Raw genomic sequence first — 25157 nt, forward strand, 5'->3', positions numbered from 1 at the left:
CTATGGGAACGCGGGTGGCCGCGGCTGGAAGAGGCACTTCTCCGTTTGTAAAACTGCTGAGCTGGCAGTGACTTGTCTCGTGCTTTGTCCTGCGTAGGGAATGGCTCGCGGCAACGCAGCGCGTGTGCACCGCGGAGCTCCTGGTGCGTGGCTGCTCCTGGCTACACCAGCTGCCCTGGCACCGGAGGGAACGGGCCCCTTCACCAACGTGTGTTGTGGGTTAAAGCCCTCAGAATACTGTGGGTGCGTGGAATGCGTGAGGCTTTACCTATTGCCAGCAGCACGTAGCCCTGTTATGCTGTTAGTCTTTCCTTCCATCTTCACGGAGGTAGCTGAGAACATTCACGTCATGCTGTTTTCTTCCTCCTTCCTCAGAGAAGGGTTTGCTCACGTGCTTTGTTTTGGCAATTGGCATTATTTCCTTCGGTGTACGCATTTATGTATGTTTATGTAGAAGTAAGTGTCTACAAATATAGTGAGCTCGTGCAGAGTTCATGGTGGTGAGACTTGCTTAGCTCTGTGCCCTAACCCCGTCTCCTGCCCAGATGAGCGCTGTGCTCCTGGCTGTGTCTTGAACGTGAGGAACAGAGCTGTCATCCAGAAATGCTGTGCTGAGGTCAACAGGAAGGGGGCCCAAGACCTGAGGTTTTACTCAGCAGTCTCCGAGGACGCAAAGCAGAAAGCAGAGACAGATGTCTGATAGGGATTGAATGTGGGATGGAAGTATGCAGTGGTCACTGATGAAAAGTATATTTGCTCCCAGGTAGAATACAGAGATACTCATACATGCTTTTCAGAGAGATGAGAAACAGCAGTTCTGGAGCAACTGTCAGCAGCTCTGTTAGCAACTGCCACCGTGCTAGTAACTACCATTTATTATACTACTACTACACTGCATGACATTTATTAAAACAATTATTAAGACAGAGGCATTAACTACATTTATACTTGCATCCTCTAAGCATCTTGCTTTATAACACCCACCCTACCAAAAATCATTGTTCTGACTTGAGATTCATTGAGGAAGACAGTTCCTCCATCAAGTGGTAAGGAATGTTACAGTGCTGGCTCTGAGTGTAGATGGATCTAATTCGGCTGTTTTTGAAATGTATGATTCCCTAAATATGTTTAACCTTCTGTCTGACATGTTGCCCTTACTGCAAGGAAAATTTATCATTTCCATATTTTTTTATAAATAGGATGAAGATGTTAATAGTTGCTAAATTTACAGCATAAAAGCCCAACCATTCTATTTCTTTTACCATCCCTCTTGAATCAGCAGGCTCCTGGAGCCCTTTGTCCATAGCTTCTAAAGAAATAAGTCCAAAATTTTAATTTCACTTCCCACTGCAAGTGTTATCTTAGTTGTTGAGTAAGACCCAGTCTCCCTGCAGGAAGCTGTTAGTAATTCTAATTTGATGAAGCCTTCATTTTCAACAGTAATTATAATTATCACCCAGTGTCTACTCACTCTCTTTCTTAGCAGGGGGGAATAATGGTACTGATGGGAATGAGAGCTCTCTTCCCTTCTCATTGAGCATAACTATCCTTCTTTTTTCTTTGTTTATATCAAACTTTTCAAAGCATCACAGCATAGAAATGCCAGTGGACAGCTACCATCGTAATTACCTGATGTACATTATTTCTGCAATCTACACTGGTAATACACACACTTCCAAAAGAAATTCTAAATGGACTTGGAATTGTGAGGCTGTTGGTAATCATACTCTGGTAAAGTCTGCAGCAGTGACTTGCAACATGTGCAGATAGTGCAGCATGGAAGCAGAACATGGATCCAGCATGAATTCTATAACAAGGATCTCAAGATGTCAGTGTCTGTTTTGCTGCTGGGACAGAAGGATGTCACAAGCAGGAAACTCAAAGTCCACTTGCAGATTGTGAGTCTCTGCTGATTCTTCTCTTGTGATTCTCATTGTATAGCAATGTAACAATGTCAGCTCAGTGGAATTACTCATCCTTTATAGAGGAATAATTTAAAACAAAAATAGGTCATTGAGGTTGACTTAATGCTTATATAAACCAAATTTGATTTGTTTATGAGACTTGGTTAAATTCTGTAAGTAAAGGTCAATGTAAGTGAAAACAAAGAATATATATTACGGTGAAGTAGATTCAGGAAAATAGTTGGAATAACAAGTTCGTTAGTTAAAGTAACTCCAGAAAGAGTTATAGCAGTGCATTAAGTGTCTTGCACCAGAGCACTGTTAGATAACAAAATGCATACGTGTCAGAATTCAAAGGAAGCTACAAAAGCTGACATCCTCTGATATGGACCTGGAGTTTGCTTCAGTGAACAAGGGAACAGCTGATAAAGGCAATTGTCTGTTTAAAAACAAAATTAGACTGAAAAAAAGCTGATTTTTAGGTAGATGTTTTGCTTTTCTGCTTGGAAATTCTATTACCACAACAGTATCCTTCTCCTTTTTAACCACTTTGTATCACACTGCAATTAACAGGGAAAGTATTTTCCATCAGACATGTTCTCACTTATATCTATTGCAGAGATTACAAGTGTAAACTGACACTAGTTGCTGAATATCTGTGTATTTCTGAGTTGCTTATTGGCTCTGTTTCCTTTCTGCATTTGAAATAGTTCTATCAGCCTACAAGTCCCAGATGTCATCTCAGTGGTTATCATATCACAGAGTTACAGAATCATTAAGGTTGGAAAAGACCTCTAAGATCATCCAGTCCAATCATCCACCTACCACCAGTATTTCCCCACTAAGCTGTGGCTCTTAATACAACATCTAAATGTTTCTTGAGCACCTTCAGGGATGTTGACTCCACCACTGCGCAGCCCATTGCAGCTCCTGACCGCTCTTTCAAATTTTTCCTAATGGCCAATCTGAATCTCCCCTGACACTTCCCTATTGCTAGCTTCATGGGAGAAGAGGCCAACTTCCACCTCATCACAACCTCCCTTCAGGCAGTTGTGAACAATAAGGTCTTCCCTGTGCCTCCTTTTCTCCAGACTAGTCCTTCAGCCACTCCTCCTAAGGCTTGTGCTCCACACCCCTCACAGCTTTGTTGCTGCTCTTCTCTGGACATGACCAGGAATGTCTTTCTTGTAGTGAGTGGCCCAAAACTGAACACAGTACTCAAGATGCAGCCTCACCAGCACTACAGAGGGATGATCATCTCCACACTCCTTCTGTCTTCACTGTTTCTAACACAAGTCAGGATGCCACTGGCCTTCTTGGCCACCTGGGCTAACTGTTGGCTTGTGTTTAGCTGAGAGTTAACCAGCACTCCCAGGTCCTTTTCCTCCACGCAGTCTTCCAGACACGCTGCACCAAGCCTATAGCATTGCCTGGGGTTGTTGTGGCTGAAGTGCAGGACACAGCACTTGTTCTCATTGCTCTTCATCCTATTGGCCTTAGCCCAGCTATCCAGCCTGTCCAGATCCCTCTGTAGGGCCGTCCTACCCCCAGGCATATCAACATTTCCTCCCAACTTTCTGTAATTTGCAAACTTCCTGAAGATGCGCTCAGTGCCCTCATCCAGGTCATCAATAAAGACACTGAACAGAGCTGGCCTCAGTACTGATCTCTGAGGAACACCACTAGTGATTGGTCACTAGCTGGATTTAACTTATTCACCACTGCTTTCTGGGCCTGGCTATCCAGCCAGTTCTTTCCTCAACAAAGAATATATATGTTCAAACCACAGACTTGTCACAAACTGTCCAAGCCAAGTTTCTCTAGTAGAATACTGTGGGAGATTGTCAAAAGCTTTGCTAAAATCTAGGTAGACTACATCAATACATCAGTAAAAATATTTTTTGTTCTCTTTAATCAAGCTGGGCTTTCACCTTTCTATTTTTTTTTTCCTGCATATCCTACCAACTTCTCTGTGTTCTCCCTGAGTTTTCCATTCCTTCTTTCACAGGAGGCAGACTCTCCATGACTTTCTGTTGACAGAAGGAAGGACTGAACTCCTTGATGGCACCTAAGAGAAGGTTGAAAGAAGGTGATTAAGAAGATCACAGCTATAGGACACCTGTACTTCTGTGAGCTTTGGTGTTTTTAGTAACAGCGGACCATCCTGTGATCTACAAAACAAAACTGTAAGTTCCTTCTGTTTGATTCTACTTAGGGTCCTGTTGTTGTAGACAGTGAATGAGGAAGAAAACATAATTACACCATGCTCAAAGCTGAGTATCTGTACAAATCTCCTGTATGGATCTCTTATTCCACACAGTGACCACCAGTCCCTCTTCCCACAGGGATGATGCACTTGCACCTGGGACACCACAAGCAGCTTTAGGCTTTCCAGCACTGATTCTGTGCTCAACTAAAGCAATTAACAGTACTGACCAATGAATATGAAGAAAGATAAACAAACTTCTTGATTTTGCTGTATTTAGATAGTTCTCTTCACCTGAACAGATCAGGTCTTAAAGAGGGTGTAATTATAGTCATAGCTTTCATTGATAATACTTCTATCTCCTGTTACGGACTTTATACTTCAGGAAATGTGGAGGAAAATGATTTATTTGCTAAACCCACAGTGTGTCATTGCAGATGATGGTAAAGGTCTCTCACTGGAATTACCTGTAAAAACAAGTTTTTGTTAATGATTTGTAACATGTCATCCAAGCATACTTCAGTGCACTGAACTCTAAGCAGAGAATAGAAATTATGACAGCACAATGCATGAGATTCAGTGATAACATACTGTGAACCTTATAGGTAATTTAAAGTTGTTTTTGCCTATCAGTTTTTGCCTATCATGTAAAATATATGAAAACTGAACTGAAAAGTGGGTCCAGTCAATGAATGAGAGGGATCCTGAATGCAAAAGTGCTTTTTCAAGAATTGTTGAGTTGTGATGAAAAACTGATGGCATATTTTTAGTCTTTTTTTTTTTTTTTTTTTAATGCACCTATGATGTCTTATTTTCCTGAAATACAGTAGTGACTGCCAACAGCATGGTCTGCAACAGATGTTAAGAGAGCTTAGGGATAGATTCAGATAGCTTAATACAATATAATCATTTTAAACATAAACAGAGTTAGCAAGCTAAAATGGTTATGGCTTCAAGTATATGCCTTTGCAGATTGATTGCTGGTCATAATACTTTTCTGCTAGCACAGACCTGGAATGCTGAACTGTAAAAAATTCCTGTGTGTCCTTCTGAGAGCAAGAGTATGCAAGTGTGTCATCAGCACAAGTAATGAACGTGCAGTTGCTTAAATCAACCCTTCATGTGAACTACTGAAACACTTTGCAGATAAAATGCAAAAACGGAGATATCCAAGTGCCGGTCTTCACTTAACAGAGCACATTTTACTTCTCTGGCACACAGGATCTTAGACTGATAGCCATCGACTTCCACCATGAGCAAAAACTAGTTTCACAAAAAAAAAAAAAAAAGAAGAAGGGGTGGGAGGCAGGGAGAGGGTTGCTCCCAGTACCATAATGAGCTCAAAATGTAAGTAGCTCCTCTGGATTCTGTAAATAAATGAACACTACAAAATGACCTCTGAGGGATGGTGAGAATTGAACTGTCAAAGAAATATATTCCATATGAATGAAAAGTTTTGCTAAGTGCATACACTTGAAACAATCAGATTCTGAACAAACTAACCTCTCTTTGTTTTTTGGAAGTTGATGGAAGTCTAGAAGAGTCAGGTCTTCACCTGGCTTTGATCAACTGACGTTTGATATGACAGAAGGACTTGTATCACCCATCTTAGAGTGACACCCTTTCAGGTGTTGTCAGTATTATTGTTTGAAGAGAAAGCAATAGTGACACTCAGCCCCCACCCGTATGTTGTTTCTCGTAACAAAGCTATGCTGACTTTAAGTTTTGCTTTCAGCAAGCATTAGTTCATACAAACTTCAGCAGCTACACGCTGCTTACTGATATGTAGCTACTTGTATCTGTAACCCAGTTAGAATGTACTGAATACACCGTGTAGTAAAAGGTGACCCTGCCCACAGGGAGAGGTTGGAGCCAGATGGTCTTTAAGATCTCTTCCAACCCAAACTGTTCTGTGATTCTGTGATAACAAGAAATTCTTGCAATTCTTAAGAAAGTGATGGTCTTTGTATGTTTTGTTTTCCACCCTTTAGTATAAATTTAGGAAAATATATTATATACTCCAGTACTAAAGATATTCCAGTCTATTAAACAAATAAGCATTTAACCCGCCTATAAGATATGTAATGATCATGGAGTCATGGAACGGATTAGGTTGGAAGGGACCTTAAGGCCCATCCAGTTCCACACCCATGCCATGGGCAGGGCTGCCACTCACTAGATCAGGCTGCCCAGGGTTCCATACAAACCAATGCTGAGAACATCCAGGGTGGGGTGCCCACAAATAGTGTCCTGAAGAGATCACATCTGTGCTGATAAATATAATTAATATATTTTGGATGAAATATGTATATAACAGAAGTCCCCAAACATTTGATGTTACAGTCCTGAAATTTACTTTCCATAGATGCAGTTCTTGAAGGTAATTGTGAAGGCAAAGTAATTTTTTTCTGTTTTTCTGAGTTTTACTTCTTTGGTATATTGGCAATGGGCCAGCAAGGACTGGGAGATCACTGTGTCTTTAAAATGTTTTATCCCTAAGTTGATACTACCAATATTAGTATTTTTTCTATGTCTTAGGGGTCTCCAAGATTTTAGACTGTAGGGAAAAAGAAAGGAAAGAAAAGGAAGAAAAGGAAGAAAGGGAGGGAGGGAGGGAGGGAGGGAAGGAGGGAGGGAGGGAGGGAGGGAGAAAAAGAATTGTAGAGATTTTCCAGCGTAAAGGTCACAGTGCACAGAGTGGAGGAAACAACATGGTGTTCAAAAGAAAGAAAAGCATGAGTGGAAAAGAAGTTATGATGCCTGAGGACACATTTGGCAGTACCTGCACAAACTCTTACACTACTCCACATCACTCCATAGAGCAAAGATGTGAAAAAATCTTCCCTGCAGTAGTCACTAGCAACACTCTTGGTTGCTTTTATGAAATTACCTGTTTTGAATGTTCACATGAGCTTGGATGAAACTCCTGACTTGTCTAAGAATTCACACTAAACAGGTTTCATATCTTATTATCTACCTACAGGCAATAACGCCAATTCTCACTTTTGATCCTCCTCACTGTCCAGTTCCAAAATCACTGACTTAGCTTGTGGAACTTGAAGAGCAACTCAGTCCTTGCCCTGACAAGAAATAGTCACCTCAGCAAACCTCAAGATTTCCCCAGTGAGTAGTTTGCATAGCTGTTCATTTCTCTTTCCGTATCTGTTAGGACTCTGTACCACTACAAGGAGACACGGTTCCCAGGCTGGCATTATACTTTGATAAGTCCTTATCCCTTGCTGAACTAGCTGACTTCAGATTTTTTTCCCTTTCCCTCTCCCTCTGCCTCTGCCTCTCCCTCTCCCTGCCCTCCCCTTCTTTTTTCTTTTCTTTTCTTTTCTTTTCTTTTCTTTTCTTTTCTTTTCTTTTCTTTTCTTTTCTTTTCTTTTCTTTTCTTTTCTTTTCTTTTCTTTTCTTTTCTTTTCTTTTCTTTTCTTTTCTTTTCTTTTCTTTTCTTTTCTTTTCTTTTCCTTTCCTTTCCTTTCCTTTCCTTTTCTTTCCTTTTCTTTCCTTTTCTTTCCTTTTCTTTCCTTTTCTTTTCTTTTGTCTGTCTGTCTCCTGGCATCAAGAATGGTTCAAGAATACTACTCATATACCCTTAATATTATGTTCTAATTATTACTTATTATATCAGACATTTATCAGACTCATTTGTTATCTTATAGGGTCTGGAGTTAGGAAGGTGACATTATCCCCAGCAGAGTCCTGAGCCAGTGACTCGTGATGGAACAGCTAAACAGCTCCCATACCCATCTTTGACCAACAGAGTTCTATCCAGACATCTAAATTGTAAACTACATTCCTCCGAATTTTGCTTGTCAGCAAAAAAAAGAAGAAAACAAATTTGTGCTGATCTTGCATGAGTCTTTGCCAGATTTCCTGTACAAACTCACAAAGAGGAAGCAAAATCTGAAAGTGAGATGAGAAAAAGCTTGGAGCCTTTTAAAATTCATGGCCAAAAAGCTGAAGAATGTTCTCTCCACTACTGCTACCAGGCATTCAGAAAGACAGGCGAACCAGAAAGCTAAATGCCTGAGTGATCCCATGACTGCAATAATAGTAATAATTAACAATAAGTAATTGCCAATTGTATTGCCCTTTTCATTGCAGAGTTTGTGATGACTTGCTTGTAAATGTTTTGAGTTAATGATAACATTTCTATTGACTGTTTAACACAGACATGTGCTTGAGTTAAGAGAAAAGACTTACAGAATTTATAACTAAAAGATCCTGCAGGATTTCAGACATCTAGTTCCCTAGAAATCTCATGCTGGGATTCAGTCTCCATCTTTCAGGCAAGTCGTTGATCTCTCAGCAGCTCAGGCACCTGTCTGAGGCTTGCAGTGTAGATCATGCATGAGGAGAGGCTGGGTGCTCTTTCAGCAGCACATGTGCTTTGGTGAAGGCTCCATCTACGTGTCTGCAAAGGGAGTTGTACTTAAACCACTGTAATCAACACAGTTAAAGTGTGCTATGTGTTGCAATGGTCTTGCATGCACGGATGGAAGGCTGTGCCAGGAAAAAAACAGTTATTGAAGGAAGAAACATTCCCTAAATGCTGAGAATAATTATGTCCAGGTTGTCTGCTTTCTCACTTTATAGTGATCTCGGTGTTACTTGTATTACATGTGGGATGTTTTCCCCAGATTTTTCCAGATTTTGAACTGTATTTTCATCTATGGTTAACATTTTATGAACATATTGGTCAGATGTTCTCTCCCTTCAGCAGTAATATATTCCATAATTGTGCAGTTTTATAGGAAGATTACATGGTCTTAAAGTAGAAGTAATCTCAAATTATATGAATTGATAGTGAAATAGGTAAATACTCCCACCACTTTAGCTTCTATGCTTTCCAGACTGTAGATTTCCAGGAATTATGAAAAAGACTAGAAAAATCATCAGGTTTCATGTTTTAATGCACAAGGTTCATTGTGGCTTATTAAAAGAAAAAAAAAATTGCAAATCAGATTATAGAAGCTTTTTTGTGAAAATCTTTATATCTGAAGATGTAATATATATACAGTATATATGACAAATGTGTGCATTTTATTTCTACTCATGATGCACATTGCATACCCATATAAAAATTAGAGGTTTTCCAGCCAAATACTGGCCTGTATAAAATACAGTATAAATATACTGTATAAAATACTGTATAATAAATAAAATAAAATATATAAAATACTGTATAAAAATACAGTGTCTGCTGTATTTTTATGCTGTGATAACAGCAAAAAATGTGATGTTGACTGTTACTTAAACACTAAGACACTATGCAGTCTTGTAAGGAGTGATTCTCATAATTCTCCAGAACTCAAGTCACTGTGGTTTTTAAAGCTGATAAACACACAGTTTCTTAAAACTTCTTCCCAAAATTCAAAATAATGTAAAAGAAAATATTTGGTTAAAAAAATTCAAAACGTCTTTCCTATGGCGTTCAAACTACAGTGATCTCCCTAACTTCACTAGTCAGCTGGTTTTTGCAAACTTACAAAAACATGAACTTGAACACAGTAGACCAGACTTGGCATGGAGGTTTTAAAGCAGCAGGGAGTACTGAGTGGACATAATTGCACATCCGATGCTGACAGCACACTTCCTCTGAAAACAAGAAGATAACAAAGGAACAAGATGATATATTCATGTCACAGTTGTATAGTCCAAGGATTTTTAGTATCAGTTTACAATTTATCATGTTACAGTTTTTAAGTATTGTATTACATATTTATTGCTATCATTGTAACTTCAGTTAACTCCTTACATTTTCCCTTCTTTCTAGAGATTGTAATGGAGTGAGGAGAACCAAGAGAAGAGCTCTTTATCATGCTATCAGAGGCAAAGCCCATATTTATTTTCCTTTACAAAATATAAAGCCACAGGTTTTATTTCATTATGCATACCTGTCAAAGGTATCTACAGAAATGTTCTTCTCTTGCATAACAGTATACATCTGGCTTGCTGTAGGCAGGACAGCAGAGCCTTTTCATGCACAGACTAACTCACTGTACAATGGACACACACTAAAGCAAAGATTTCTTAAGCAGTTATTTCATAAGACTTTTGTATATGTGAGGCCAGAAAATAGCCACACCACAGCTCTCTCTCCCCAGGTGAATCACTCGTCCATGATTTCAGACTATGTGGTGGGATATCAGTGTGTACGAGTACACTACACAGCTTTCAAAACCACCTGGGGAGCAAGATACGTGGGGGATAGCTTTAAACTACAGGATTTGATGGTGCCTTTTGGCTTTCATTTATAATCTGATTAACCTTCAAAAATAATTATTTACTCAATCGTGCCATCAGCACATATTCTGAATCTGCAGTTTATTAATTCCTTCATTTCTTCAGACAAGGGAGTTTTTTAGTTAAACAAAGGAACTCCATGATTTGCACTTTTCCCTTAAAGAAAGAAAAAAAATGATTCAAATTTTCCCATAATTAATTTAGTGTCCATTTTTCTCTGTTTGATGCTTTACAGGTCTCCCTAGGGAAAGCTGCCAACGCTCCTGAATTGGCTGAATGTTCTCTGCCTTCTTCAGCACTGCACTAAAAAGCACAGAGCAGGAGGGTCGGAACCATTCCTAAACTCAGCCAAATATTGTGAAGAAGGCTGGTCAGGTCATCTTAATGAACACAGATCTTTCCTGAGTGTCACTGAGGTGCTTCTAGAAAAAAATTAAAAAAAAAAACACAGAGAATTTTTACATGTAGAAATGGCTAATATGGATTGAATAGAGATAGGAATAAAGATCACTTTCATGTTTGCTTGACATGTTTTTCCTCATCTAAGTAAAATATACTCTAAATGAGATTATTTTGTGTTTAAATCTTGTCTTGTCACCCAGCACCAGAGGACAGGCAGGCTCTTGGCAGAATGAGAACTGGCCACACGGTTGTGGTTAGAAACAGAGATTTGCTATTAAGTAAGAATTAATAATGTCTGCAGTTTATTATCTACATTTTTTGCACTTACTGTTTATGGTTGCATAGGATTTCTAGAATTCTCATTACAACGGCATTTTGGTCACCTGGCTAAACCCTCTGCAGATCAGGTTAAATTTTTACCAGTCATAACTTAGATTGAGGCTCCACGTAAAAGAACACAAGTCACTCATTCAGTCCTGAGAGGAGGAAGATCGTGGAGATATCACTGGCAACAGGAGTTACCATCCAACAGCTTTTCCATTCTAAGTCCCCCTTAGGTATTGTTGCTGCCTGATTAACAGACAGCTAACAGCAGCACCCTGTGCTGTTGAGCTTCCTTATTGCAGGACAGGTGTCATCATCCACTGGAATCTCAGCACCTGGGCAGGGGGTACATTTACACCCACTCACACATTAAGGACATTCACCCCATTGTTGGTTAGGGCACACACACTGACAGAGGTCAGGAGCAGGGGGCACTGGTCACAAAGCTAAATTATATTGGTCTGTAGCTTAACACTCCAAAATCCTAAAGGATTATCTACAATGAAAAAGGAGAACCCGAACAGTTAGAGCTCAGTAAGTCCAGTTTTATATTTTAACAGGTATTAGTACAAATTACAAACTGTTCTTTTAACATAAACACAAAAAAGAAAGAAGAAAAAAAAACAGATTAATGAAAAATAAGAAAAGTGCAAACCACCTCCTTGTTGGGATAAGCAGAATGTATTTGTTCTGGAAAGAAAAAAAAAATATCATAGTATTTTGGTCCTACACTGGTAACTTCAGTAATATTTCTATTTCAACCACAAGCTACTGGAGGTACAGTGCTGCCACCAAAAATAGGTTTAAAATGCTTTAAAGTGAAAATCTGAATGCAGGAGATATATCTGATATAATCACAGAATCACAGAATCACTCAGGTTGGAAAAGACCTGAAATATCAATGAGTTCAATGACAGCCTAACCATACTGCCTTAACAACCCTCTGCTAAATCATGTCCTGAGCACCACGTCCAAACGGTTTTTAAACACATCCAGGGATGGTGACTCAACCACCTCTCTGGGGAGTCTATACCAGTGCTTAACAACCCTTTCTGTAAAGAAGTGTTTTCTGATATCCAACCTAAACTTACCCTAGTGCAACTTGAGGCCATTTCCCCTCGTCAGCTGTCACCAGTAATAGACCAACCCCGCTCTCGCTGTAAGTTCCTTTCAGGTATTAGAAGAGAGCAATAATGTCTCCCCTCAGCCTCCTTTTCCCCAGACTGAACAGCCCCAGTTCCTTCAGTCTCTCCTCATAGGACATGATCTCCAAGTCCTTCACAAGCCTTGCTGCCCTTCTTTGGACCTGCTCCAGCACCTCCATGTCCTTTCTGTACTGAGCTGCCCCAAACTGAACACAGTACTCAAGGTGAGGCCTCACCAATGCCGAGTACAAGGGCAAGATGACTTCCCTAGTCCTGCTCACCACACCATTCCTGATACAAGCCAGGATGCCATTGGCCTTCTTGGCCACATGGGCACACTGCTGGCTCATATTCAGCCGAACACACCTGAAAAGACAGGCTGTGGCTTTCTGATATAATGAAATTTCTTCTAGATCTAGACAACGGTCTGAACAGGCCAACTGAGAATGCATATATAATGACATTTGCAAAGCTAGTAGTTATTAAGGCAAGGAAATAAAAGGGGCATACATTCAACCTCAATGTTTTTTTACTTTACAAGCAATCCATATTGATAAAGCTGACACAGTGCAGATGCCTGGGACTTCACATACTAAAAAAGGCCGTCTTGATCTAGTTGGCTGCTGCTGACGCTTTATTTGAGAGCAGCATTTCTATGCCGAGTGCTGCGGTAACTTCTGGTGGAGGACAAATACTGTAAAGCAAATCATGTGGATTTGGCACTAGGGAGAAGTGCTGGAGACGTCAGTAAAACAAGTCTGTCCTGTGGGCAAGCTTGTCCAAGCACGCAGCTACCGCAGCTCTGACAGACCCAAAGGCAGTCGGAAGGCCGAACACTTGCATCTGCTCTGAGGAGCGACGTTCTTACGCCACTGCGCGCAGACGAACGCGCTGCCTGCGGCTCCGTGGCAGCAGAGCCAACCCCGCTGCTACTGCGTCCTGAGGAGCACGCAGGGCCCATCGCGGCTCAGCAGCGTGCGTTTGGAGTACGGATGCGGGACACCCGTGCGGTGAACCTCCCCCGGTGTCACAGTGACCGCCGAGGCTGGGCCGAGTGCGAAGCGGCAGGGCGGGCAGACGCCACAGCGGGTGGCACTTCGCCGGCGCCGTCATGTGCGGCGGCGGAGGTGAGGGTCAGCGGGATGCAGGGAAAGGCTCTTCGCCAGCAGCGTTTGGCACAGAACAGCCGCCCGGGGCAAGCAGTTTGTACAACACGCTCGGACCGGTTTCGGGCGGTGCCGTGTGGCACCGGGCGCGGACAGTGCCGGGTCCGTGCAGCTCGGACCGCCCGCGCCTCCGTCCCCGCCGTTCATACACGGGCGCGGGAGCGCGAGCCCTGGCGGCCAGGCCGCAGCACGCCGCGACGCCCCAGGACGGCACGGCACGGATCGCACTACAGCTCCCGTCACGCCCGAGGTCGCCCCGCTCCCACCGCCCCCACCCGCCGCCCGCGCCGCTGTGCGAAAGGTGACGCAGCTCTCACTTCCGCCGCGCGGGGTAGGCCGGGAATGCGAGTCGCGATTGGCCGGCGCCCGCCCCGCTTTGCAGCGTGCCGGGCAGCAGGAAGCGAGAACAGCGCGAGCGCGGTGAAGCAGAGGGCTCCTGGCGGTGAGTACCGGGAGGAACCTTCATCTCGTGCCGCGGGGCGCGCGCGGCGCCGGGCTGCGGCCCGTCCGCGATCCGAAAAAAGATCGATATTAATGCGCGCTTTGATGACGTAATAAGGACTAACGAGGCGGCGGCGCCGCCGGGCGCGCCGCTCGGCCCGACACTAGCTCGGGCCCCACCTTGGGCGCGCCCGCGGGACGCTCACGCGATTCACGGCCGCCCGCGACGGTCCCGGGGCGCCCGTGCCCCGCGGGCCCTCGGCCCCGGCTAGGCCTTCCGGCTTCTCCCGCTCCGGGGACTAGGCGGGCGCTGATTGGCTCTCCCTTGAGAGGCGGGCCTTGCCGCCGCACTAATATTGGCGGAGAGTCGCGATGACTGGCAGCTGCTCCCGCCAATAGGAGGGCGTTGGATGTGGTCCCGAGCGCGGGTTGCGGCCGGGGGGCGGTGTTGGCTGCTGCTGAGGGGCGGGCCGCGGCCTGCGGCGCATCCATGCTTGAGGCGGGGCGCGCGCTGCCCGGCGCCATTGTTGCTGCTGCTGAGAGTTTGGGCCGAGTGGGCTGAGGGCGGCGCGCCCGCCGCGCCTAAGTAACGGCTTCGCTGAGGCAGATCTGTAGGGGCAGATCTGCGCGTTGTCACACCCCGTTCCACAAGCAGTTTCACAAAGAAATAAGAAATACAGCGTGTGGCTGAGCTCCCCGGAAGAGCTAGGGATGAAAGCAAGCGGTCGGGTTTCCAGCGCTGGAATGAGGGCCCATATGTAACCCCTGCGGTGCTTCTTCCCTTGCTGCTCCGGAGCAGTGATAGTATAAAGGCCTTTTTTTTTCTTTTTTTTTTTTTTTTTTTCCCCTGCAGTATTACTGAGCTTTGCACTGACACAGGGCTGTGAGTTACCCGTAAACTGCAGTCCTGTGAGCTCTCTTTTTTTTTTTTCTTTTTTCTTTTTAAGTCTTCTGACAGAGACTGAAGCTTTGAAAAGAAAGTACTCAATCAGTTTGATAGGGAGCTGTTGATTATTATTTTGAGGTCAGTTTGAGGTGTTTCTTTTTCTTTTTTTTAACATACCCTTATGAACGTGCAATTTAATTCCAAATTACATTTGGGTGGATGGAAATTGTAGTATTTGTGAGCCAGAAGTTGGCTGGCTTTCCTTATAGGATACTGTTTTGTGTCCAGTTCTGGGCTCTGCTGCTCAAAAAAGAGGTCTCATAGAAGGAGTCCAACGGAAGGCTGTGAAGATGATATAGGGGCTTGAGCATCTCCTGTATGAGGAAAGGCTGAGTGACCTGGGTCTGTTCAGTCTGGGGAAGAGTAGGCTGAGAAGGGTTCTGATTAATGTTTGTAAATATCCACAGGGAGGTGGGACGCAAAGGATTGAGGCCGGTCCCTTCTCCATGCTATGTAGCTGTAGGACAAAGAGTAATGGCCTAAAACTTGAACACAGAAAGTCTCATACTAACGTGCAAAAGAACTTATCTGCGGTAAGGATGATGAAGCTCTGAAACAGGCTGCCCAGAGAGGTTGTAGAGTCTCCTATGAAAGTACTCAAGACCTGGCTGGACACCTACCGATGTGACATACTGTAGGGTACCTGCTTCAGCAGTGGGACTGGACTCAATGATTTCTTGAGGTCCCTTCCAACCCCTGTGACACTGTGATGTTTTTAACTTCACATCATCTTATCAATGTATGATTTTCAAAAAAAAAAAAAAGCAGGAAGAATTAAGCAGTGAAGTAAACAGCTGACAACTTCCCACGTGACACCTGATGTGGAAACCCAGATGACCGCAGCAGTCTGTCTGAAGCTCATTGGAATAGATGAATGAAGGCAGCAGCATCCATTCCTTTCCTCACTGCCTCCCACAGGCTGATCTCCTTCTCCCCTTTAAGAGTGTGATATGCATTTCAGAGCCTGCTCAGCAAAGCACTGGTAGCAGGCAGAACCGGACTTCTCTTAGCAATTGTTTTTGTCCCTTTTCCTCTTTCGCCTTCTCCAAGGGACAGTCTCTCTGAGATGCAAGGAAGAGCATATTTTGTGATTAAAATACAGATTTGACATTTTCCTTTCTTTGATATGTTAGTAGTAAGAAAATAACTTTTGCTTTCATGGTTATTAGGTAATTCTTTTCTCTCTTTTTCTATCAACGCCCTTATACTGGTATATGTGCTTGTTGAAAGCAAAACAGAACTTTTGTAGCCACACGAGGGAGCTGGAATGCATGCTGGCAGCAGCACAGGTGCAGTGAGTACACACAGGACAGTTTTTCACTCTGGGCTTTCCAGTTCCAATCACACACAAAAAAATCTGTACTGGGAGAGACAGAGCACCTCTCATATAGTTTCTTTTAGCATCCTGAAAGCAGCTGTTTCTTTGCTCACTAAAGAATTCCATTTCTATATTTAGTAATACCTACTACTCTGCTTTTTTCCTTTGGTCTATACTGAGTGTAGCAGTATAGAAAAGGGTATTTCTTGAATTCCTTTGAGTCTCCTTCAAGCCTACTCACTGTCTTCTCTCAGAAGCCACATGTTGTTCAAAGTGAGTTAGACTGTGAAAACAAACTGAAGTTTCTGTGCTAATGTGACTTTGAAATGTCTTAATTTTTTTTTTGTTGTTGTTGTTGAAGCATTCTCAGCGTGAGGACCATATGAGTGTGGGCGCTGAAGATGAATGCTGCTGCATAAATCTCAAATCATTTTTTCTGCAGTTTATGAAATGCTTTCTTTGCAGTGCTTGGACTCTCCGAAGTTTCTTTTGCATAAGCAACAGAGGTGCATCTGAGTGTCTCCACAGCCAGTTCTGCTAACCCTCCTCAGGTCTGGGAACCTTCCTTGCACCCCCAGATACAGTTATTGTGTCAGCAAGGGAGGAAGCACTATAGGATTACATCCTCTTTCAATAAGTTGGCAACAAATATTTCACCCAGCAGGGGAGAAGCTGTGCTAATGAGAGCCTTCTTGTTTCTTGAATGTAGCAACTCTTTAAATCCCTGGCAACTCGGACATTCTTAGAAGTTGAGAAGTGCAGTTTTAGCACTTTCATACTTAAACAAAGTAAACATATTGTATTCACTAGATATAGAATGCACCTTAGGTAAGGAATTGTTAGCAACTGTTCTTACACCTAACAAATGGATAGAATTGCAAGAAATAAAGATCCTGTCACTGTAATGCTAAGTTGTTGTTAAGTAGTTAGCTTTAGATGTGTTGTATCCCTACATTATTTGCTTTGAGAGAGATGAGTCCTCACTGAATTGGAGAATAAAGAAATGCAGTTTGACTTCTGTTTGATATATATAAATAAGGCCTAAATTAACTCTAACGTTTCCTGCCTGCTAGTTAAAATGTGTGAAACCTGTTGTCATGGCAGTTTGTTGTATCTCTTGGCTTTGTAGTCCCTGAAAAGTGCCAGTTGGTTCATGTTTGTAAGCAGCACTGACTGAGTGGCAAGGTATTCTTACTCTGCTAATATGTATTCCACAGGCTAGTCCTTCTGCCATGGAAGCTGAGGAAAAAATGGAATGCATCCAGGAATTTCCAGAACACTATAAAGTTATTTTGGATAGGCTGAATGAACAACGTGAGCAGGACCAGTTCACAGACATCACTCTAATTGTGGATGGTATGTATGGGCATGTGGACCAGTTGGCATACAAAGAACTCTGATAGCTGCTGTGATGCTCTTGTGGTTTGTCATGGGTCAGCTGTCAAACTGGGCTGCTAAGAAATTCTTGCTATTTGTAATGGGCTGCAAGTTGCTTGCAGATTTTCTTTTAAAGTCATAGGGTGAACAGAGTCTCCAGCAGTCATTAGTAATTGTGCTTCTGCTTTTCCAAATGAGTGACTGAATATTTTTAGATAGAATCCCACTTTGTAACTGCTGTACTGTATTTAATGTTATATAAGTGTTTTCTAAAATATCCTAAAAATATTTTTCTCTAGCTTAAGCTGAGTGTTTGCATGCAGAGAACTTGTACAAATACTGTTTAAAAACAGCTTGAAGTAAGATTGCTTCCTTGCTTCTATAGTATTTGCATACTGCTTTTCATATGTAGCTAAAATAAGGTAGAAGAACTCACTTTCCATTTTTTGTGTGTCCTAGAGACGTAAGTATTAGTCTAAAGAGAAGATGGAGATGTAAGTGCTTATTAGCCCATCAGAAACGGTGGTGTCTAATAGATAGCCTGAGATTCTTTTTACACTAAACATTTCTTATAATAGATGAGTGCTTCAAGGAAGAAAGCCAGTATCCACCAGGACAGCCTCAGCTAAAGAAATACTGCCTGATCCTTGGAAGGGTAGCCATAGCTCACTTGAAGGAAAAGGGTCATATAAAACCTGTCTTAGAAAATAAAAAGCAAATGAAGAGAAGATTACTCTTCTGCAGTTGCCACAGTTTCACTGCCAGCTCTTGAACAAAACTTAGCAAAAATGTTTGTGTGTGTCCTAGTATTATAAAAGTCCTGTATATTGGGCTCAAAACTGTTTTCTTATACATGTGTACAGTTCTAATTTATAGTGCATTTCTTATCTCTATCCCATTAAGCATTATAAGTGTTTGTGCCTGTGCCATCGTGATACAGCGATGGGAAGTACACAGCCTGGAAAACAGAGCAGAACTCCTTCTGTACTTCAGCTGTGCTAACACTAGTTGAAGTGGTGATAAAATTAGATCAGTGTGTAAGAGTGGTAAAAAAGCACAGCAAACTTGGATAAAGTCTGAGAGCTGAGCCCAAGACACACATGAAAAAAAGTTTTCACAGGGGATTTGCCTTAAATATTTGAAAAGAGAAACTCTGGAGTTAAAAAGTACTCCAGATGATTGAATTGCAGAACTTTAGCAAAGCCAGCCCCGTGACATCAGCAAGCACGTGCATGAAATAAGAGAGGCCAACTGCAGTAGTATCCCATGTTACAAGGAGACACATTAAATCATAGAACCATAGAATCTTTTGAGTTGGAAGGGACCCTTAAAGGTCATCTAGTCCCACTCCCCTGCAATAAACAGGGTCATCCACAGCTAGATCAGGTTGCTCTGAGCCCCATGCAGGCTGACCCTGAATATCTCCGAGGACTTGGCTTCCACCTCTCTGGCAACCTGTTCCAGTGCCTCGTCACCCTTATTGTAGTAACATTCTTCCTCATATCCAATCTAAATCTCCCTTCTTTTTGTATCCATTATCTCTTGTCCTGTCACAGCAGACCTTGCTAATGGGTCTGCACCCTTCCTACATAATAGCCCCTCTTTATATACTGAAAAGTCACTCTCAAGACTCCCTGGAGCCTTGTCTTCTCCAGGCTGAACAGCCCCAGCTCTCTTAGCCAATCCTCATGGCAGAGGTGTTTCATCTCTTGGATCATTTTTGTGGCCCTCCTCTGGATGCGCTCTCAGGTCCACATATCTCCTGTACATTTTGAATTCTGCATCTGGACACAGCACTCCAGGTGAGGAATCATCAATGTAGAGCAGAGAGGCAGGATCACTGTCCTCAACCTGCTGACCACACTTCTTTTGATGCAGACCAGGATACGGTTGGCTTCTGGGCTGCAAGGGCGCATTGCAGGCTCATGTCCAACTTCCCATGTACTGGAACCCCAAGATCCTTTTTAGCAGGGCTGTGTTCCATTCCCCAGCTTGTACTTGTAGTGGAGGTTGCCATGACCCAGGTGCAAGACCTTGCACTTAGATTTACTGAACATCATGAGGCTCACTTAGGCACACTGCTCAGCCTGTCTAGGTCCCTCTGGATAGCATCCCGTTTGTCAGGCATATTACTGCACCCCGTAGCTTGGTGTCGTCAGCAAACTTACTGGGAATGTACTCAGTTTCCCTATTGACGAAGATATTTGAAAGCATCGGTCCCAATACTGACCTCTGAGGAGCACTACTTGTCACTGATCTCCATCCAGACATTGAGCCACTGACCAGCACTCTCTGGTAGTGCCAGCCATCTCTGCTGCAGCTAGTTCTTTGTTTATTGAACAGTCCACCCATCAAATCCATATCTTTGCAACTTCAAGAGAAAAATGTTAAGGGTGACTATGTCAAAAACCTTTCCTTGTCTGCTGATGCAGATGGCTGTATGTTGCTAGGGCAGATTTGTAAAATAGGTTTTACACCTGCTTTCTTTTGTTCATCTGCACTTACTCTGCAGTGTAAGTTAGGAAGGTGTTATCTTATATTTTTGTCTCTCTTGGCAGGCCACCATTTCAAAGCTCATAAGGCTGTTCTTGCTGCCTGTAGCCAGTTCTTCTACAGATTCTTCCAAGATTTCACTCAGGAGCCCTTGGTGGAGATTGAAGGTAACCTGATTCGTGTAGATAAAAGCTTTCAGCATTGTGTACTGGAAGTGGTAATGAATGTAGTATCCTTAATAAAGGTGACGTGCATGCCTGATGATATCACTTAATTTTTAACATCTCAGCTCATGAGTTATTCTGCAGTAGATGTTGCCACTGGAAGAAGCTTCCCTTGAAATACAATTATGAAAATAATGAACAGTCACAAATTAAATATTTTGGAAGGGAGAGTGAGAGATTATGAGTTGCTGTGAATTTTTTTTTCCAATATGCACCTAATGAGATCTCAGTCCTTGTAATTTTTTAGGACTAGCAGTCTGACCTTTTCCTTGATAAAAGCCATTCTGTTCATGCAGAAAAGGCTCCCGATGATGGCTAGTGGCAGATGCCGCAGCTGGTGTGCAAAAACAGGACAAACTTGAGGCAATACTTCCTTTTTAGATGGGGAGTGATTTCATGGAGCTGTCACTACATTTTTAGTAACTTGTTGATCGGAAGTCTTCTGAAATCGAGGTTATATTTTGCTATGTAAGTGTATACATTTAATTGCTCTGTATAAAGAGCTCTTTGTTCACATCATTTTTCCTATACTCTTACCTTTGTCATGGCACTATTCTGTAGTTGTTTCAAATTTCCACGTTTCTGTACCAGACTTGTTATTCCAACATGAGCCTTTTAAGGGTGTCAGCTTAAGAAACTGACATCTTAAATATTGTGAGCAAAATTCTGAGCAGGCAAGCATGCAAGATTCATGAGATAGAGGCTTTGGTAATTCGTTTTTCTTTTTTCTCAACAGGTGTAAGCAACATGGCATTTCGTCACCTAATAGAATTCACCTATACAGCAAAACTAATGGTCCAAGGTGAGGAAGAAGCAAATGACGTTTGGAAAGCAGCTGAATATCTACAGATGTTAGAAGCAATCAAAGCTCTTGAAATCAGGTAAATATGTAAGCCTCTTTCTCTTACAAACACTGAAATGTAGTCTTAAGAATCTTCTTACTAGAGCCATCTGCTAGTATTTTGAAGTGCTGTTCCTTATGAGGGAACCTTCTAATCTTGTGTGGAGCCCCACCCTCTTCTATTACAACAATTGGGTCAGAATTGTGTTGTATATCTAGCTTTGCTTAGTCTGCCCACGTCACTGCATGGTACCATGTATCAGTCTCTCACAGATTTCTGGATAATTCTCAGGCTGGTGATTTCCTCACACAACCTGGCCACTTCCTCTGAAAGTTCATCGAGCTGGGCACACTTGCAGCCGTGACATTTCCTTCACTCAGGCTCTAGAAGGACTCTGGATTCTGGAGTTTGCCACAGCTGGAAGTCTGTGCAGCTCTGTCTTTCCTTGGAGCTCTGTCTGGGTCCATACGTCAGCCCAGAGAAGCTGTGGCCCTCCAGCCTGTGCTTCTGCCTGAGCTCAACCATTGTGGCAGGTGGTCACCACGTTTGTTTCAACGGAGCGCAGCTCCCTGCTGCTCTCAGAAGAGACAGGGAGCGGGCTGCCTGCTGGGCTGTGGCCACACTTCCTGCGTGAACTGCCATGCAAACTGCTTTGCCCTGTTTGTCAGGTCTGGTAGCCATGCTTCTTACTGCTTGTCCTTGGGTCTCCTCAATTTCAGGGTCTCCCTTCTCACACCATGATCCCCTGCTCTACTGCAGAACACACCTGTACTGGAGCTGACTGCCTCAGAAAATGAAGTCCAGGATACATTTGGCCTTCTGGGCTGCAAGTGCACACTGCTGGGTCATGTCCAGCTTTTTGTCCACCAAGTCCTCCTCTGGAGGGCTGCTCGCTATGAGTTCTTGGTTCATGATCCTGGAGCTCCTGCAGTAATATGCAAAAAAAACTTGTCTTCTCCTACCTAGGCTTCAGAAATCCATGATAGATTGTAAGTTTATTTGTTCTGTATTCCTTTATTCGAATATTAGAGGTATAATTTGATAAGCTGTATCCTGCATTAAGTCATTAGCCGTGTGTTTCTGACACATGACATGCAGAGATACTGGAGGAATCCTTATCTATTACTAGAAAAACTAAAAGCTATAGGGACTGAATTTCATGAAAGGATTCATCAGACTGCAAAGGAAGGTAAAAATGTTGGATTAATCTTATCAGTCTGATTTGAGATAATATCTGACTATTTTCAGATCTGAAAATCTGGAAGTAAAGCTTCTGTACCCTGGGTAATCTTCAAAGCCAGCCTTGGAAACAGTCTCACTCAGCTCTGCCTGAGGTTGGCATGGGATAGTGTCCCTGACGTCTTGGAGAAAGAATGCTGTGTGTGTGTGATGCAGGGACGAGGGGAACAGATCTGGGCGGTTTGTTTAAGCCCAGAAAATTAAATAGAATATTCTTTCCGCATCTCACTGCCTTCTCCATTTTTTCCCTCTTCTGCTACCTTGTGTTCTTTCCTGAAGTGCAAGATTTTACAATAATCATTGTGTGGAGTCACAGTTTTAGTGTTTTCTAATTTTAAAGTGCCACAAGCAGTAGCATACTCTCCAGAGCTTAAAACATTGATAACACAGAAAGCACTTGAATCTTATTTCTGAGTAGTATAAAGTACAAGATTGACAAGTTTCTCTGATAACTTATGCCATTATGCTAACTGGTCTTTCTTATTGATGTGTTTTGTAGCTTTTAAGCAGAGCTCTGTAAAACACTATAGTAACCTTATGTAAAAGGCTCCACAACACTAACCTTCTATTTTGCAGCTCTGAGGAATACAGAATAAGCAGAAAATTGTTATAGCTGTTATATGGTCATTCACCGTTCAGCTTCATTGAGAAGCACCTAGAAAGTGTTTAATGCAGAAGCTTGATGTCAGGCAGGAACTTTTATGTAAGTGCTCATAGAATCACAAGGTTGGAAAGGACCTCCAAGATGATCCATTCCAACCATCCTCCCATTACCATGCTACCACAAGCACTCAACCATATCTCGCAGCTCCTCATTCAGGCACCACGTGAACGCTACCAGGGACGGTGACTCCACCACCTCCCTGGGCAGCCATTCCAGTGCCTGACCACTCTCTGAGAGAAAAAGTTTTGTGGATCTTAACCGTGTTTACACATCTGTTTTACAGAAACAAAGAAAATTCATCAGCCTTAGAATCAAATCAAACAGAAGGTAAAACTAAACCGAAAAAGAGGAAGATAGCTGAAACATCTAATGTTATCACAGAATCGCTGCCATCTGCAGAATCAGAGCCTGTTGAAATTGAAGTTGAGATTGCTGAGGGAGCAATTGAAGTGGAAGAAGACAGCATTGAGACACTTGAGGAAGTAGCTTCTGCAGAGCAGTCTATAAAGTACATACAGACAACGGGTACATCCGATGAATCTGCTTTGGCTCTTCTGGCAGATATCACTAGCAAGTATCGTCAGGGAGAGCGAAAATGCCAGATCCAAGAAAAAGTTGACAATGCAGCTGATCCTTCATGCAAACAGGTAGAAGGTATTGAAATTGTGGAACTTCAACTGTCACACATGAACAATTTATTCCACTGTGAGAAATGTAACCGTTCATTTAAATTGTTTTACCATTTTAAGGAACACATGAAAACACACTCTACTGAGAGTTACAAGTGTGACATATGCAATAAAAGGTACCTACGAGAGAATGCTCTGAAACAGCACCTCACCTGTTACCACCTTGATGAAGGTGGTGCCCCCAAGAAGCAAAGACCTGGCAAAAAAATACACATATGCCAGTACTGTGATAAACAGTTTGACCACTTTGGGCATTTTAAAGAGCACCTCCGGAAACACACAGGTAAGAGCATGTACTTGTGGCTTCAGCTGTGGCACTTCGGGTTTTTGCATATTTTGAGGAAGCAGAGAATATGATGAAGAGAGCATGTGAGTGCTAGAAATACTGGGCTTCTAGGTAACACTGTAATCAAAGAATTGTAGATTTTATGATTCTGTGCTGATGGTTTTTTCCCGCTGATATAAACTGAGAAATTGAGATTTTTTTGATTATTAAAAATACACACCTAAAGCAGAAAGACTTAATGAAGCTCCTCAAGTGCATTAAAAACTGTTATTCATGATTTTGTGAGGCATGTTTTCTTCTTTAGAAGTACTAAACTGAGTAGCTATTTCTATTTTTACAATTCTACTGATATGTTCTTCTGCTCAAACAGTATATGAGCTTTGAGCGTATCAGTGAAATATCCTCCCATTGCAGTATTGTCCTCACTCTTGTCATCTGCAAGTAGATTTTATTTGTTAATTAACAGCAAAACATTTCTACTGACTGCAGTAGACTTCTGCTATTGTAAAGTCTGTCTTTTGGAAATCTGAATAGTGTTTTCTCCCTGCAGGATGACTCATGCTTCTTTTTTCTTCCGTATACCGCGAGAGATTAACATGCTCCATCTTCATCCCATTGAACTATCTGTCTGAATGGATATTAAGCATTATGTAGATAACTTTTTGAGTGTGAGCTATCTGACCTTCCAGATGATTTTGTTTAATATGTCAGTAAGAATTTGATGGAGAGCAGCAGCTCTATTTCCTCACAGTTTGTTGTTATAGCCTTTTAATTGGAATTTCTTTGAATTTGTGTATGGGACACCTGAATCTTATCTATGACACTATATTTAGTTTATTCTATTCCCTTCTATTTCTATTTGAAATTTGCTTTTGTAGAAAGTCCTTGGAAAATCCTTATTATCTATAAAGTAGGGAGTGTTTCTTCACTATGACTGAACTTACTGCAGGCTATATGACACAGGTATTTTCAGACAAAAGTTTGTGGCAGATTAACAGTAAGTTAGGTACCTCTTTCATGTGGTAGCTGATGTGGCAGGATTTTGGGACAAAGCAGTTCAGCAGAGAATTCAGCAGAGAACTCAAGCAATACAGAGAACTATCGATATTTATTGTTACCACTATAATATAGAATTTAATTGCTTCTAATTTAACGTTTTGGAAGCGTTGCCCTTTAAATCACACCTTATTATACTACTTAACTGTGGTCTCCTAAGGTTAGTAGGAAAAATCTCACTGA

General features: G+C 42.3%; 2 protein-coding genes and 1 long non-coding RNA gene across 7 annotated transcripts in view; 2 read left to right on the forward strand and 1 right to left on the reverse strand.

Annotated features, from left to right (window-relative positions):
* On the forward strand, positions 1 to 11029 carry LOC125686671 (uncharacterized). Of its 2 annotated transcripts, none has more exons than XR_007373863.1 (4): positions 1 to 1898; positions 3913 to 4090; positions 7094 to 7233; positions 10598 to 11029. It is a non-coding gene; the product is annotated as an uncharacterized LOC125686671 (long non-coding RNA). The 2 variants fall into 2 exon arrangements; XR_007373864.1 differs by lacking the exon at positions 10598 to 11029 and adding an exon at positions 7776 to 8179.
* Positions 8338 to 14708, reverse strand: LOC125686669 (translation initiation factor IF-2-like). Its single transcript, XM_048930925.1, has 2 exons — positions 14021 to 14708; positions 8338 to 9714 (listed from the first exon to the last, which is right to left on the reverse strand). The coding sequence occupies exons 1-2, from the start codon at positions 14363 to 14365 to the stop codon at positions 9652 to 9654; spliced, it is 408 nt and encodes a 135-aa protein (XP_048786882.1). The 5' UTR covers positions 14366 to 14708; the 3' UTR covers positions 8338 to 9651.
* ZNF131 (zinc finger protein 131) overlaps positions 13709 to 25157 on the forward strand; it is a 17072-nt gene continuing 5623 nt past the window's right edge. Inside the window, exons 1-6 of one of the 4 annotated variants that reach the window (XM_048930898.1) lie at positions 13709 to 13841; positions 17322 to 17460; positions 20040 to 20141; positions 20935 to 21079; positions 23227 to 23590; positions 23693 to 23915. In XM_048930898.1, coding sequence (XP_048786855.1) covers positions 17337 to 17460; positions 20040 to 20141; positions 20935 to 21079; positions 23227 to 23590; positions 23693 to 23915 — 958 coding nt within the window. In that variant the 5' untranslated portion in view covers positions 13709 to 13841; positions 17322 to 17336. Of the gene's footprint in view, positions 13842 to 16569; positions 16656 to 17321; positions 17461 to 20039; positions 20142 to 20934; positions 21080 to 23226; positions 23916 to 25157 lie in introns of those variants that run through there. The other 3 variants (XM_048930897.1, XM_048930896.1, XM_048930899.1) reach the window with 3 other exon arrangements.

Source organism: Lagopus muta, chromosome Z (assembly GCF_023343835.1).
Source record: "Lagopus muta isolate bLagMut1 chromosome Z, bLagMut1 primary, whole genome shotgun sequence".
NCBI lineage: Eukaryota > Metazoa > Chordata > Aves > Galliformes > Phasianidae > Lagopus > Lagopus muta.

Bases quoted from the DNA above. Each gene is read 5' to 3' on its own strand.
- LOC125686669 (XM_048930925.1), bottom strand. From the start codon at position 14,365: ATGGCGCCGGGCAGCGCGCGCCCCGCCTCAAGCATGGATGCGCCGCAG. The intron at 9,715-14,020 runs GTGGGGCCCGAG...TCTTGTTTTCAG, and splicing joins GTCCCGCGGGCGCGCCCAAG to AGGAAGTGTGCTGTCAGCAT.